General features: G+C 43.4%; 2 protein-coding genes across 11 annotated transcripts in view; both read right to left on the reverse strand.

Moving 5' to 3' along the window:
• Positions 1-2,874: 2,874 nt before the first annotated feature.
• On the reverse strand, positions 2,875-6,096 carry cfap298 (cilia and flagella associated protein 298). 2 transcript variants are annotated; one of them, XM_019270419.2, is made up of 8 exons: positions 5,953-6,096; positions 5,535-5,694; positions 5,264-5,431; positions 4,175-4,242; positions 3,931-4,089; positions 3,609-3,740; positions 3,418-3,513; positions 2,875-3,320 (listed from the first exon to the last, which is right to left on the reverse strand). In XM_019270419.2, exons 2-8 carry the CDS (start codon positions 5,671-5,673, stop codon positions 3,210-3,212), a joined length of 873 nt encoding a protein of 290 aa, XP_019125964.2. In that variant the 5' UTR covers positions 5,674-5,694; positions 5,953-6,096; the 3' UTR covers positions 2,875-3,209. The 2 variants fall into 2 exon arrangements, with proteins under 2 accessions (XP_019125964.2, XP_027129531.1); XM_027273730.1 differs by lacking the exon at positions 5,953-6,096 and having other exon boundaries at positions 5,535-5,928.
• Positions 6,097-7,129: 1,033 nt separating this feature from the next.
• The window catches only part of synj1 (synaptojanin 1), a 28,940-nt gene continuing 21,156 nt past the window's right edge, over positions 7,130-14,913 (reverse strand). For 8 of the 9 annotated variants that reach the window (XM_027273823.1, XM_027273820.1, XM_027273824.1 and 5 more), the window contains 4 exons: positions 13,633-13,685; positions 13,352-13,541; positions 12,928-13,268; positions 7,130-10,634 (listed from right to left, as the gene is read on the reverse strand). In XM_027273823.1, coding sequence (XP_027129624.1) covers positions 9,648-10,634; positions 12,928-13,268; positions 13,352-13,541; positions 13,633-13,685 — 1,571 coding nt within the window. In that variant the 3' untranslated portion in view covers positions 7,130-9,647. Of the gene's footprint in view, positions 10,635-12,614; positions 12,639-12,927; positions 13,269-13,351; positions 13,542-13,632; positions 13,686-14,913 lie in introns of all 9 variants that reach the window. The other variant, XM_027273825.1, reaches the window with a different exon arrangement.

Here is a 14,913-nt window from a genome sequence, read left to right on the forward strand (position 1 = left end):
ACTGCCATGTTAATTCAAGTCGATTTTATTTATATAGCTAATATCACAATCAATTTAGCCTCAAAAGGTTTAACAATATGTACAGCATACAATTATTGATTTGGATAAGGAATTCCCCTGGCAAAAAAAAATGGAAGAAACCTCAGGAGGAGTAACAGAGAAAGGATTTTTCTTCCAGGTCGGAGAGACAAGGCACTCGATCAACATCGAAAACTACAGTACGAACAATCAGGATGGCAAAATTATGGAGATATCGTAAAAACATCTGAAGAATTTTAATCCAGCAGGATGTCAAGCAACTCACAGGTGCAGCCAAACAGATGAGCCACACAACTTCCTCTCCACCATGGAAAACCAGAAAGAGGACAGACTGCACAGAGAGGGAGAGAGAGACAAGAGGGGAGGTTAAAGACGGAGATCAGGAGCCAAAACATCTCAACAACCAGGGAATAGAGAGAGAGAGAGAGAGAGAGAGAGAGAGAGGTTTAGGATGTCTGATGGTCCAGCACAAAGAAACCTGAGTGCCAATGCAGGGAAGCCAGAATTGGTGTGATGTGGTCGAATTTTCTGGTTTTAGTTCAAAATTGTAGCTGCAAGCATTCGGAACCAGTTGAGGAATTTTACAGCTGGCAGGCGATAAGAAAGACAACAAAACATTACAATAAAATCTATGAAACAAAGGAATGATCCAGATTTCTACATCAGCCAAGGACAGAAAATACCCGTTTTTTTAGTTATGTGGTGTTATGTTAGTTGGAAAAAGGGTGTCTTTGTGATTTCTTTAGTGCTGATCCAAGAAGAGGGATCAAACGTAACAAGATTCCTGGATTTTTCGTTATTGAAAGTTACTTGATCAAACCGTTGTGTGACATCCAGTTTTTCACAGCAGACAAGCAGGCCTCTCATAATTTGGGAATATCAGGGTGTAGTTGCTGAGACATTACTCTATCTACTACTTTATTATCTATCTGGATCCTAATTTTCGTCTGTAGAGGTTTAAGTAGTCTCAGTAGCAGTCTTAGTCGAGTAGTGGCAGTGCCAGTTGCATGTGATAAATGAACAATGTTCAGCATTTTATGTCTTGAAAAAGGTCAGCTGGCGGAGCTCGAGGAGGCAGGTTAGAAGGGCTGTGTTTGAGTTACAGTGTCTACAGAAATCTAGGGTTGTGTTTATTGTTACTGATTAAGCAAGAGAAATATGCTGCTTTGGCAGCGGGCAGAGAACACTAATTCCATTCACACCGTACACTCTCACGCCTGTGGATCGAGTGAAAGCAAAAGTGTTAAGTGGCAGAAAGGTTTTAGTGGGCTTTATTCAGCTGAATATTGAAATCAGCAGTAATTAAATGGTAATTAAATCTAATTAGTACAGAAGCTCTATTTACATTTTATCTCCTCCGTTTTCTCGTGATAATGAGTTAATTTCATTTATTTTCTCGAGCTCTTGAGTTATTTATGTCATTATCTCGAAAGAACAAATGCTGTTATTCTGAGATAATGGCATCATTTTCTCAAGATCCGGAGATAACTTGAATAGCTGAAATAACGTTTCCTGCAAATACACTAGACAGTCATTTTGTTTTCTATGGATCTCCAGATTTTAAATTAATTTTGTCGTTATCTCTAGGACACAAAGTTATTTCAATAAAATTATCATATCATATCATATAATTAAATGAAGTTTTTGAGAAAACAAATGAAATTAACTTGTTATTATGAGTGGAAATAAAATGTATGAACGCATGGATGCTTAGGGTTTCCGTACATTACAATGAGGAACAAAGTTTAAGATAAAATTTGGGAATAAGGACCAAGTGGTCTGTTGAGTATCACAAAGTGAAATGATTAAAACGCCACTGTCCTGCACATACAGTTCATAATTTCATAGCTGGTTTTATGTCTCTAAATTAGTTCATTTAATAACAAGTTTGGAGGTTAAGTTAAAAAATAGATCAAAGCAACACCCTCCACCTCTTTTGTAGCCTGAGCCCGAACATGGACATGGATATACTCAGAAACCAAATCATATTTTATATCCAGACCGTGCTGAAGAATCAAATAATCTATCAGTAAAGCTTTGGTAGACGGTGATCTGATATTTGTAAAACCACATTTTAGGATCTTGTTGGAGCTGCAGCTGTCAGTCACAGACCGATCTGTGGAGCCACTGTATCAATGACAAATCATGTGTCAGGGAACATAAGGGTCATAACACCTCCAGTTTGTCTAAAGGTGACAATGGAACACAGTGGTTTGGTTTGAACGCCATCATGGATACATTTGTGGTTTCTGTCTTTCATAACAGCTGTAAAAAATGATTTGATGTAACAAACAAATATTCAGGGTAATTGATTCGATAAATTATGACTGACAAAAATAGGCAGTGTTTTCCCTGCAGTATAAGAACATTAGTGGCAGCTGTTCATACCATAGACCCAAAGATATGTGTTCAAATTCCACCTCCCACAGCTGATCACGGTCTCTTTAAAAGATCCATCAAAATGTAATATACTAAATATGGAATTACCCTTTGAATCTAAACTTTACGCAGTCATGGTGTTTTTCTGAGTGTTCCTTTAAAGCGGCCACACCTCTCTGAATCACTGCATTGGCTCATCTCGCTCTGAACTCTGAACAGCTTCCACATCCCTGCTGGGACGACCACCTACTATGTGGCAACTTCCTGCCTCAGAGCAGCGCCGACCTTCTGATGCGTGCGTACCTCTGATGGCAGACAAAGAGAGGAAAGGTGTAGCATCCCTGTCGCTGCACTCTGAGGAATATAAACATGCGTTGCAGTTGAATCACTACCTCTGACTCATCAGATTTGATGAATTTCATTAATGTGACATTCATACAAAACGTGTGAACCGGCTGCATTGGAAACACTTTATTATCTTTTCCTTACACAATAAAAATGTGCAGTACATGCTCACACAGCTTCAACAAAAATACAACTTTACAACACGGTTATAACAATTAGTAAAGAAATCAAATTGAAGTTGTTACGTGTCACATTGTTTTAACCTGTACTGTCAGACAATGTGTTCAGCTGTCCACTTTACAATCAGTTCAAGTCCAAAGCATGTGACACAGACAGTGAGCTGACTTCAGGGTTCTGATAAGGCCTCTTAGTCTGTTGGATACAGAGCTGTGAAGGATGAAGTGAGAGCAGCAGCTCTCAGGTGGGACTCTGAGTGGTAGTGGTTTTTATCTCGGTCCCCATTTGATGTTGGTGAGACCTTGAAATTGTTTTTTCAGTGCCTGTCTGTCTGTCCACTCCGAGTTTAGGTAGCTATCGTCATCCGCCTCCTCCAGTTTCTGAAAACGTCACCAGGAGAAGGTCAGACAGGCACATTCACTGCAAACATGAACACAGTTTTTAATGTGTGCACGTATTTATTTGGCCTTCCCTCACCTTGAGCTCCTCCTGCCTCCTGTAGTAGTTCAGCATCATCTGTTTTTGCTGCTCGTCTGTGATCAGAGGCTCCCTCGCTGGTGCCCCCTGCCCTCTCTGACGGGAACGACAACAAATGGAAAACAGTTAATGACAAAAACATAAAGCAACACAAAAATACTTGACGTCAGTTTGGCTGGAATCGCTTTCACCTTTTGGATTTTGACCACAAGCTTTGTCTTTTCATTTTTGCCAACATAGTCTTGCAGTTTTTTCCCCCTCTGCATTTCTTTGGCAGCCCACCATAGCTGGCACTCGTCCTCTGTGATCACCTGCAGAGATGCCTGATGTTACGGAGACAGATGGAGAAGGCAGATCCAGAGGAATGGAGGGAGAAAAGACAAGGTGCAAAGAGACGGTGAAGACAGCTTCACCTTCAAATGTACTGAAACATCAGCAGTGTATGCTCTCGTTATGCTCATCCGGTCATCAGTCAACAGCCGCTAGGAAACTTAAACAGGTTCAGCTGTTTACCTGCGTTCCTGAAAGGTCTTCCCGGTCCTCAAACTCCATCCTGATAGGGTCGTGAGGGGGCAGCCCCATTGGATAGACGATCATGACTGCACCCCTTAGCTGGTCCAGGGCTTCTTTTACCATCTCCATGGTGACACAAACGTTAGCTTGAACTTGTTTCTGAAAGGCGAAGACAGACTGAATAAAAGCACGGGGCCTCCGTGAATGAAGCGACAGAAGATTGAGTGTTTGCAGTAATACTCACTTTGGAGATCAGCGCCTTCGCCTCCTCCATCGTTCTCATCAGCACCTCCTTCATTTTGTCATTTGGAGCTGGTAGAAGGCAAAGAGATGATGTCAGATTACCAGAACCTAAAAGCCAAGGCTTGTATCTTTCCCACGTTTGAGATGTGCGGGTTGAATAAAATGACATATTCATGTTTCATTTAAGATTATTTTATGTCAGACAGTGTCTCATGGTTTGCAGTTTAAAGCTACATCCACATGCCCCCATAAAGGACAGTCTGAAGCAGATACTAACACACTCTAGTTCATGTCGGAGGAATTGTGAAGCACACACACTGCCAATCACAGCCATATATTCTGGTTATATCCCAAACTAAACACATTCTGTGGATAAATATGTGATGCAGAGGGTTTTTCTAACAGGATATACTTTAAGATCTTACTGTGGCTCTGCTGGGAGGAAACCTAAAAGTCTGAATGGGTGGGCCAAGAAATACCTACAGCGGCCCTTTAGTGTTAAAACAATAGACCCCCCTACATATAACACATGGGTCCAGAAGGCAGTGCTGTAGTCAGGACTAACTAAATAGAGACCAAGAGACTAGAGTGTATTGAGACCAAGTCAAGACCAAGACCAGACAGTATATAGCAGACTTAGGCAGCTAATATTCACACAAACTCTTTGGGTGCAGGGTGGCTGTTACATTGTATCACCTCACTGCTGCCTGATGTTATTTCAGACTTCTGTTTTTGCAGATGGACTCTAAAATCCAGAGTCATCTTTGTCTGAGAGCGAGATGAGATCATCTAAAGTTTTCTTGAGACTGATTTGGAGTACTACAGGGACTTCTACCAGATGGAGCGCACTACATATTTATTAAGGCTCCAAAAATCCATCCATCAGTTTATACTCTCCCTCTTTATACATTTACACAACACCTCACTGCTTTGTACAGTAAGTACTGTTTGTTTGTATGTATGTATGTGTATGTATGAATATGTATATTTAATTCAATATCTTTATGCTGCCTTTTGTTTGTCTTGTTTGTTTATAACTGAGCTATAACGTGTACAGATGTTGTCCACAGTCACAGAGTCACAGTCTCACCGTGTCCGTTTCTCCTCCCCATCTCATCGGTCTTTAACACCGGCCCCCCGCTGGGCACACACTTGTCCTCCCACTCGTCCTTCAGTCTCAGCTCCACGACCTGCTCCTCTGTCAGCCCCTGCATGTTGGGTGGCAGCGTGACGCCATGGTCTGCCAGCTCTGGGATCTCTGACGGTGCAGAAACAAACAGCATGTACATGTCAGTGTAACTACATCAAGACGTCTTTGTGAGGTGAGTGCAGCCTGCTGAGTCATGCTGAGTCATGCTCACCTGAACACACTCTGTCCACTTTGAGCCTCCCGTTGTAAACGGCTGTGACCTCCTTGATCACCGTCTCCAGTGGGACGTCCACGGTGGTGTTGTAAAGAAACTGGCTTTCCTCTCCACGCTTCACGTGCAGCTGCACCATGTCGACAAAGTAACCCGCCGCCTGTTCACCCGCAAAAAAGTCACGCGTGTGCGTGGACGTCTCACGTCACTTTATTGACGAATAAACCGCAACGACACGAGCGACGGTCCCGTCTTAAAGCGTGTAAACAGTGTAACCATGGCAACAGTCGCGAGCGGACGCTTCCAGAAAAACACAGAGTTAGCTCCTGACAGGCTAGCTGAGTGAGCTAGCTGTTTCCCGCCCTCAGTCTCTTACAGGGTACATTTGTGTACAGTGGCCGAACATGTGAACACTTACCTGCGTGATAACACTTCAAACTCCACTGCTCAGCCTGCACTCACACTCTGTGTACAGCCATTATTAGCATTACGAGCTAAACATTCCAGGAGAAGTCACCGGGATACGTTCTTCTTCCCGGGAACAGCTAACGGCAGGTCAGCTTCATCCGAGCAGACATTACCGCCCTCTAACGGTGGGTGCTGGTAACACCGTGTTATGTGCAATGAAGTGTTTTTAGTCCTCTGCAGTGGTACATATGGTGCAACATAGGAGGAAGGAATTCCCATTGTGATAATGTGATGGGGATATGATGAATTAATTCAACATCTGTAATCTTGTTGATCGTGTTTAGGCTGCCCTGCTTCACCGGCAGACAAGAGCACTTGCCTGAATGTTTCTCTGCATGTTGGCATGTTAAAATAATAAATAATAAGGTTAATTAAACATCACATATCTAAAAAATTTATAGAAAATACTGGCTGTGTCAGGTTCTTTACAAAAAGAAACATGAACTGGTCTATCTATCCGTTTTCTTTAACCACTCACCCTCATCAGGGTCAGTGGTGACGTGGTTCCTGTTTTGATCCTTGATGAACTGTCAGCTGGGATAGGCTGCAGCCTCACTGTGACACTGAAGAGCTTAGAGATAATGGATGAATGGATGGGTGGATGGATGGATGGATGGATGGATGGATGGGTGGATGGATGGATGGATGGATGGATGAATAGTGTGAGTGTGAATGCTTGGTTCACCATGTAATGAACTGGTCACTCATCCCTCACCTGTCCAGTATTATACTAATAAATTTGAAAATGAAGTTTCTAAAAGATGATGGGATAGAAAGGGGCAAAAACATCCATATATCATGAATATTTATGTCATATACTGATAGAATGTGAAGATCTTGATGTCAATATAGAAATTAAACATGATTCAGATGATTTCATTGGTTGAAGATGTTTTAATTTTGCCCTTTGGGACCATATGAATGTGTGTTTGCTTTTAGAGGCTGCTTAGGCATTTGGAAATAATATCCAGGACCTGTAAGACTATCAGCATATATAATATATACACATAATGTTGTTGCAGATTCATAAATGTCTCCATTAACAAACACATTGTAACTGTACAAGCAAATTGTAAGCAGAGTTTTATGATGAATAATTCTTTTTGAGAAAAGGGACAACATCACTGTTCGGGTAATTTTACATTTATTTTTGCATACATACAACATAAACTGCTTCATACATAAATGTGCAATCGGCTGTGCACTTAAAATATGGAAGGTTGGATATTAACATGAATCACAGCTTCATGTTTTCATCTTGAATACATACAGATTATGTTCAACAACAACAGACTCTTATTTACTATGGATTATAGCCATAAAAAGGACACCAACCTCACAAAAAAAAGGAGCAAATTTGTTTCCTATAAAATCTCATCTTGAACATGACATGACACAAAGCGCTGGCTAGTCCCCTACTTTTAATGCAGATACAGTATCTACTGCACACATTTGGATAACACAATCAATGCATTTGAGAGATGACGTCAACATGTAAGCAAAGGCAACCTGACACACTTGCTTACATAGACAGCTACTGCGTTCAGTGCAGTGAGATTATTCGTACGGATTTCACACAAAGCGCAGGAGCGGTAGTTAACAGGTGCTTTCTTGGGCCAGATGTTTTATCCTCCCGTGAACCATCCAAATGCTTTAAAAGACTTTTCAGCCGTTTAATGAAGGTTGGGAGGAAAAACAACATCTGAGTAGACTGACACAGCTGGCATGAGTCGTTTTAGGGAGGATTTCACTCTCACAGATCCTTTTGCAAAACTATTGCTTGTCATTGTCGAGAACAGCGACGCCGACCTATACAGTTTCGACAGAAGTGAAAGGGTGAAGTAGGTAGTACGAGGGGAAAATACTGACACATCACCTCTGACAACACACGACACACACACACACACACACACACAGATCATGAATGAAATCAGTGACACTCAGTAACAATTACTCCCAACATATGGGTTAGATATCTGGAATGTGGGCCACGCTGCACCTGGGACAGACACATCAACTGTCAATGATAATCCGGTGATTCTTTTGGGTCTGAGCAGTGCTGCCAGAGGGGGAATTCTCACTCTGGTGTTGGTGGGGTAAAAAAAAAAAAAAAAAGTTTTCGCATACAATGGCTGTGGAGTGGAAACACAGTCACAGCCGTGAGCAAGTCAAAAACACTGTGCGTTCGTCGAGGAAAAGTTCTGCTGTTCCACTCTTAACTCTGTACACACACTCACATCCAAACACAGAACACCACGACAGACGATATGCACCTCAAACACGATACATCACTTCTCACCACAGTATCAACAATAGATTATTTAGAGTAAATGTTCTTAAAAATGAAAAAGAAATGTGCCCTCTTGTTATTATTATCCACGGCGTGTCCGCAGACCCAAATTGCAGCATCTTTGTACTGAAGAGTAAGAGATGTTAACGCACGCACACTCCACATTCTGAATTCACAACGGTGTGGTTAAATGCTTTGGATGAAAATCAAGAAGGATTCAAACACCACAGAGGTGGAAAAGGTCAGAAAGCCCTCTCGTCTGTTCAGTCTGCAGGCTCTCATCTCTGTCATCAACAAATATAGAACCAAGAGAGCACACAGTATTTCAGTGCATGTCGGTTACATTGTGCAAACCACTGATACGGTCATCACAAATACACATATGCACATTTAGCGAGTAGTTTCCATATTGAAAACGTACAATTATACATGATCACTATGTATAGGTTTTAATATAGAGCTACAAAATATATTTAGCCAAGCGTACCAGCCCGTAGACAGAGAATGAAGACTGAGTGGAGAGAACAAAACGTGTCACGACGGAGTGGACAACACAACGTTAGCGCTTCAGTCCTGCGGCAGTGAACAGTTTGACTGTGCCATGATGACTGTTCTTGTTCACCCCGTGGTGTCTGCAAGGAGGCAGCGGCATAACCCAGTGCAACGGAAAGTACATTCATGATAAAAGCAAGTGCACCTCTCAGACGCAAATGAAGAGAGAGAGAGAAAAAAAAAACTCTTTGCAAGTTAAAGCAACGGTCTGAAACGTAAAACCTGCAGTGCATAGCCTCCTGCTGCATGTAAACTGACCAAACTGAGAAAGTAGTAGATTTACCCTCTGTTCTGAGAACCCCGCTCTGATGTACATGTTGGTCAGATTGGTGGATATGAGCCGCAGCGTGTCGGCTGGTGTAGCGGATGCAAAGGTAACACTGATTCCCGGTGAAAGCTCGCAGGCGGATGCGGCACTCTGCGCGGCCACACGGGGCGTGTCTTGATATTGCACAGGTGTCTTACACACATTAATCGTGTGTACAGATGTACTTTATAGAACTATATACTGTAGACACAGGCACATGTTTGCTGCCATAAATAAAAATAAACGTCAGAAGGATTCATATTAAAATAAATGTTAATATCAGGGAACAAGCAAACATCTCTGTGATAAAGTCAGGACACAACTGTAGGCTCGTACACTTCTCACGTTTCTGCTGATAGAAATCCTTTCCTGTAATCCAGAAGGGGATTGCTCTTTACTTCTTAAATACTGTCTCTTTTGTACAATGCACACACACATATACACATTTATTATAGATCTATACATATCTGGATATGCCCTTTACATAATAAGAATCCTATCTTTCCGTTGACTCCCTGGTGAAGAAGCAGTCGTCATTGGGTCCCTCTGGGAGCTTTGGGTTACTGGTTCTACTTGGGATGGGTGGAGGTAAGGTTGGGAATACTGAAGGGGTGGAGGATAACCAGTCGGGCTCCGAGTCAAACACGGAGCGGGAAGGCAGAGTCTGAGTTTGGGACACCAGAGAAGTGGAAGGGAAGATGGGGGCCTGCTGTGTTTTGGTTGAAGGTAGAAAGTCATCATCGAAAGTGACCCACTGCTGGGTTGGTTTCCCTCCTGGGGGAGGCGGTTGGCGACGAGGTGCAAGGGTGGGTGGAATGGAGGAGGGCGGTGCCAGAGGCAAGGCGGGGACAGGAGACGGTTCGGGGGTGAGGGGGAGCCGAGGAGCAGGTGTAGGAACCAGAGTGGATGGCGCTCCAAACAGGGACATGGTCCTTTGGGGTTGGGAGGTGGGTGCAGCAGCAGGGATGGGGACGAGTGGCTGCGTGAGAGCAGACATAGTCCGCTGAAGGTTTAGCGCTGGGGCCGGACGTTGGATACTGAAGTCCGGGGTAAGCGAGCGCTGCTGCACCATTGGGCCCGTGAAGGGATTGGTGCTGCTGGGTCGGGCAGGAAGCGGGTCACTCTGTAAGGGCCCGGGGGAGGCACGCAGTGTCTCCTGCGAGCGGCTACGAGACGGGATCGGAGGAGGCGGGAGCAGGGAGGAGGCGAACGGTGACGGAGTGGAGAGCGAGGAAGAGGAGGACGAATTGAGTGCCTGCAGGTCTGACAGAGCGGAGGACTGGAGGGAGAAGGATGAAGGGAGAGTGCTGGAGGACACCATGGACACAGGGACGGAGGGGGGCGTACGCAGAGAGGAACCTCGGGTCAGGGACTGGGTGGTGTGCCAGGGGGACGAGGAAGAAGTGAGGAAGTCAGATGCGAGTGTGTCAAAGGGATCGGGCTTCCATTGTGCTTCTCTTTGGATTCCATTCAGTCCATTGGTCTGAAGAGGAACAAAACAAAGAAAACCACAAGAAGATATGAGCCAATATCACTGGAGCGTGTTACTAATCAACAGGCTAGAAGTTTTATCAGAATTGTCTTTGTTTAAAGATACCCTTTGGAGCTTTTTTGTGAACAAACTTATATGTTAAGCATGTATTATCCATTGTGTGTGCAGAGCCGATCAGTCATCTTCCTTAACAGCTCTCGCATACACTACACATGCATTACTGCTCTGTGCAGCCAGCAGGAATGCGGATTAAAGGTACAGTGTGTAAGATTTAGTGACATCTAGTGGTGAAATTGCAGACTGCAATCCACTCAACCATCTGCCGAGGAGAAGCTCTGGTGGCTTTCGTGTGCCAAAAGACATCATCATCGTCATAACCACATGCCTGTTGAGGTGTATTTAGTTAGCAGCTGTGGCTCAGGAGGTAGAGTGGGTCATCCACTAATCAGATGATCGATGGTTTGATCCCCTGCTCCCCCAGTCTGCATGTCAACGTGTCTTTGGATAAAAGCATCAGCTAAATGACTAAAAATGTAAATGTAAAAATGTATCGTATTTTCCGGACTATAGAGCGCATCTGAATATAAGCTGCACCCACTAAGTTTATTTTATTTTATTAAAAATTACATATATATAAGCCGCTGATATCCAGGTTGAGAAATTAGATATTTACCGGATACACAGAAAGATTTTGTACTGTAAATGTTTACTTATATACCTGAACTGATTGTTTCCGAACAGTGCCTGTAACACGGCAGTAAAAGTGCTCACCATGGATTAATTAACGCCAAGCTTACATGCAGCAGCTCTATTTCCTTCCTGGATAGCCAGATCGACAGCCTTCATCTTGAAAGCTGCATCATACGAACTTCTTCGTGTGCTTTCCATGATGAGGGGGTGAGGGTGTGAAAATAATTCGCTGTTAATAATTCGTCGTGCGTGTTGTGTTGCATGTGTTAAATAAAAACTAGCGTGTTCTTTGCACTGACTTCCCCTGTCTGTCTCGTTTTTGCACTTGCTGTTAGAGCGCCCCATGGCGGCTGAAGAAAAATCAATAGAAAAGCTGCATCTTTGTATAAGCCGCATGGTTCAAAGTGTGGGAAAAAAGTAGTGGCTTATAGTCCGGAAAATACGGTAGTTAGATATTCTGTAGATCTGTAGGTCAGCAAATGTCACTGTTGCTTGTTCTGCACTGTGTTGGTGTATTAGAAGCTTCTTTTTCTGCTACGTGCTCTGCAGACGTCTTTGACTGTTCTGGGCTACTGTAAATAAACATGCCGGCATAAGATGGTAGACTCTGTAAGATCCATATGCAGAGCTCACTCTAAGGTAATAAAAAAAATAATGATTATATATGACTGAAAACATAGTTATGCATGTTATATTGCATTTCTGCTAACAGATCACCCTCAGAGTTACACACTGAACCTTTAAGTCACATACACACACAAAGCACTGACTCAGCTCAGCTCCACAGGGTACCTTTAAATCAGGCCAACTTAAAACATTTACACCGTTTCATTTACTACACTCGGTGCTGCTGACAACTGATGTATGTTTCACAGCCCACATACACTCACCAAGTCTAATGCAAACATATGAAATAATACAAATTTAAACAAATCAAATTATGAGGTCATTGCATAAGTGCTCACTCTCTGTGAGCAGATATGAAAGGACGAGTGAGGGGGGAAATGGCCAACAACAAACGTCACATTTGTTTTTTTTGTGTCATTTTAGGTTTGATGTGTTGACCGACGAAAAAGAAAACAAAATAATGCTCGATTTGGTGAGCCTAGCACAGAACGATGCATGGCCTAGCAGTGGACTAAAGGTTAAAAAGAACTTAGGAGAAGATGTGAAAGGAATGAGACAGGAGGAGGTTACTGGGTGTGATGTACAAGAGGTAATAACATCAGAGACTGTTGGGCTATGGAAGATGAGACAAAGAGGTGTTTTAATATCAAGTACCTGTCACCCTGAGGGCTTCTCCAGCTTGTGAGAGAGAGACAAATGTATCAGAGAGACAAAAGCAGGAAGAGTGACACAGACAACTAAGCTCATCTGGTGTGAAACAAAGGAGCAGCAAGAGGCTAGAGTCTCCACCTCCTACACGTCATAATAAAGCATTAAATATCTAGTCTAATGAGCAACAATATGTAGAACATGATCTAACAACATGCAAGCAGAAACATCTCAGTGAACTCAATAGATAATAATGTTAGTGTTCTTTGTTCAGTTGCCGAAATTTTAATAACTCATTGAAAAGGAAGCTGGCACCAACCTGTGCAGCTGGGGCCGTGTCAGACTTGGCAGCATCAGGTGGCAGAGCGTGAGAGGAGCGGGAACGTGGTGGAGGTTTAGGAGAGGCTAGACCCTGTGGAGGCCCTGCAGGGGGGGCGGTGGCAGCAGCAGCAGCAGCAGCAGGAGGAGGAGGACCTGCTTTAGGAGCTGCAGCTTGCTGCGGCTGGAGCGGAGCTGGAAGTGTGGGCTGCATCGGCGGTGGGAGCTGGGACTGAGCTGGAGGGGCAGCTGGTTGGGGCTGCAAGGGAGGCTGCATGGGAGATGGAACCTGGGGTCTCATCGCAGGGGGCTCTGCAGGAGGTGGTCCTGAGAGTGGAGGACCTGAGCAAAAAAACAGAACCATGTTTAAGGCTTCACACTGAAACAAGGAGAGAGCTGCCCTCTGTGAAAACACACTTGCTTACCCAAAGGCAGGTCAGTCGGCTTGGGCTGTGCACTGGGCACAGGTCTCGGGGCTCCTGGATGGGTGTCTGGGATGGGCCGAGGGGCCCCGGGATGGACCTCTGGGATAGGTCTGGGTGCTCCAGGGTGAGAGGGAGGTGGTGGGCGAGACTGTGGGGGTATGCTGATTACCCCAGCTCGAGGTGGGATATTCTGAATAACGAAGAGGGAATAGAGAATCAGGAGAAATAAAAAAAGAGAAAAGAAGAAAAAAAGAGATGAATAATGAGAACTGTTTACTCACTGGTCTCGAAGCGCCACCAGGTCCAGGAGCTCCCACTGCTGTCTGACCTCGACCTGAAAGAGTTGAGACAGACAAACGAGACACTTCAGCAACAAAACTATTTCCTACTATTTTGTTTTTTTTTTATTAATATTTAATAATATGTTCAGACAATTTAATCTTTATTGAACTAAAAACTAAAAAACAGTGTTAAAGGGGAAGACTGTGTTGCACAATACAGACAGCAGGGGAACGCATCCCCACTCAGGACAGTATCAAAGTTTTCTCGTACACTATAAGCCGCTAAACACAAAACAAGTCTACAGACAGACAAATGAAACAGCAACATAATGAATTTTTTAGTTGTGTAAGTTGACTTGTGCACAAATGGCAGACACGCAGAGTCTTTGTTCAGTTCACTGTTATCAGCGATAATCTCTCCGTTATGTTCCACCAATACTCATTTCTAAGTCCATACACAATAAAACTGCCAACCTCAGTGTGACACTGATCTATTTTCTGTCTGAGCGGTGGCGTGATCTGTAGACTGTAAAAGTCTAAACTGAGTCTCTGAGATATTATTCTCAGAACTGTAGCCATGTTGTCTCATCAAAGTGTCTGTTTGAAGCTTTGGACATAAATGCAGGTGTGCTGGTGTCACATTTAGAGAGTACTCTGTACCCGAGCCCCACAATGCCTTTCTTCCCTCCAATTGAGATGATGTTCTCCAGCAGAGAAGGTTGATGACCATTTAGAAAACTCTGTATAACTCTCTGTAAAGTCTTTTTGAACAATGTTATATTTCTTATACAGACCCTTTCCAAAAAATTGGAATATCATAGAAAAGTTTACTTATTTCCAAAATTTAATTAAAGAGGTTAAACTTATAGATTATAGATTCAGGGCCCACAATTCAAACAATTTCAAGTATTTATTTGTTTCTTTTTACATATTTTGGGCTTCTAGCTCAAAAAATCCATGAAAACAGGAATTCAAAAAATTAGAATACTGTGAAGAAATCACCATTTACTTCTCAGTTTTTGCTGAAAAAATAGAAATAAAAATAAGGATCACATCAAATCAGTCAAAATACGGTACTTTCTGAACGATATGTCAGTGTTCAATACTTGGTTGGGAATCCCTTTGCCTTAATCACTGCCTCGATGCGCCGTGGCATTGAGGCAATCGGCCTGTGGCATTGCGTGGGAGTTATGGAAGCCCAGATTTCCCTGATGCTTGCTGTCAGCTCTTCTTTGTCTTGGGGTCTGGTGGCCCTCATTTTCCTCTTGATAATACCCCATA

The sequence above is a fragment of the Larimichthys crocea genome, chromosome XXII, assembly GCF_000972845.2.
Source record: "Larimichthys crocea isolate SSNF chromosome XXII, L_crocea_2.0, whole genome shotgun sequence".
NCBI classification, from domain to species: Eukaryota; Metazoa; Chordata; class Actinopteri; family Sciaenidae; genus Larimichthys; species Larimichthys crocea.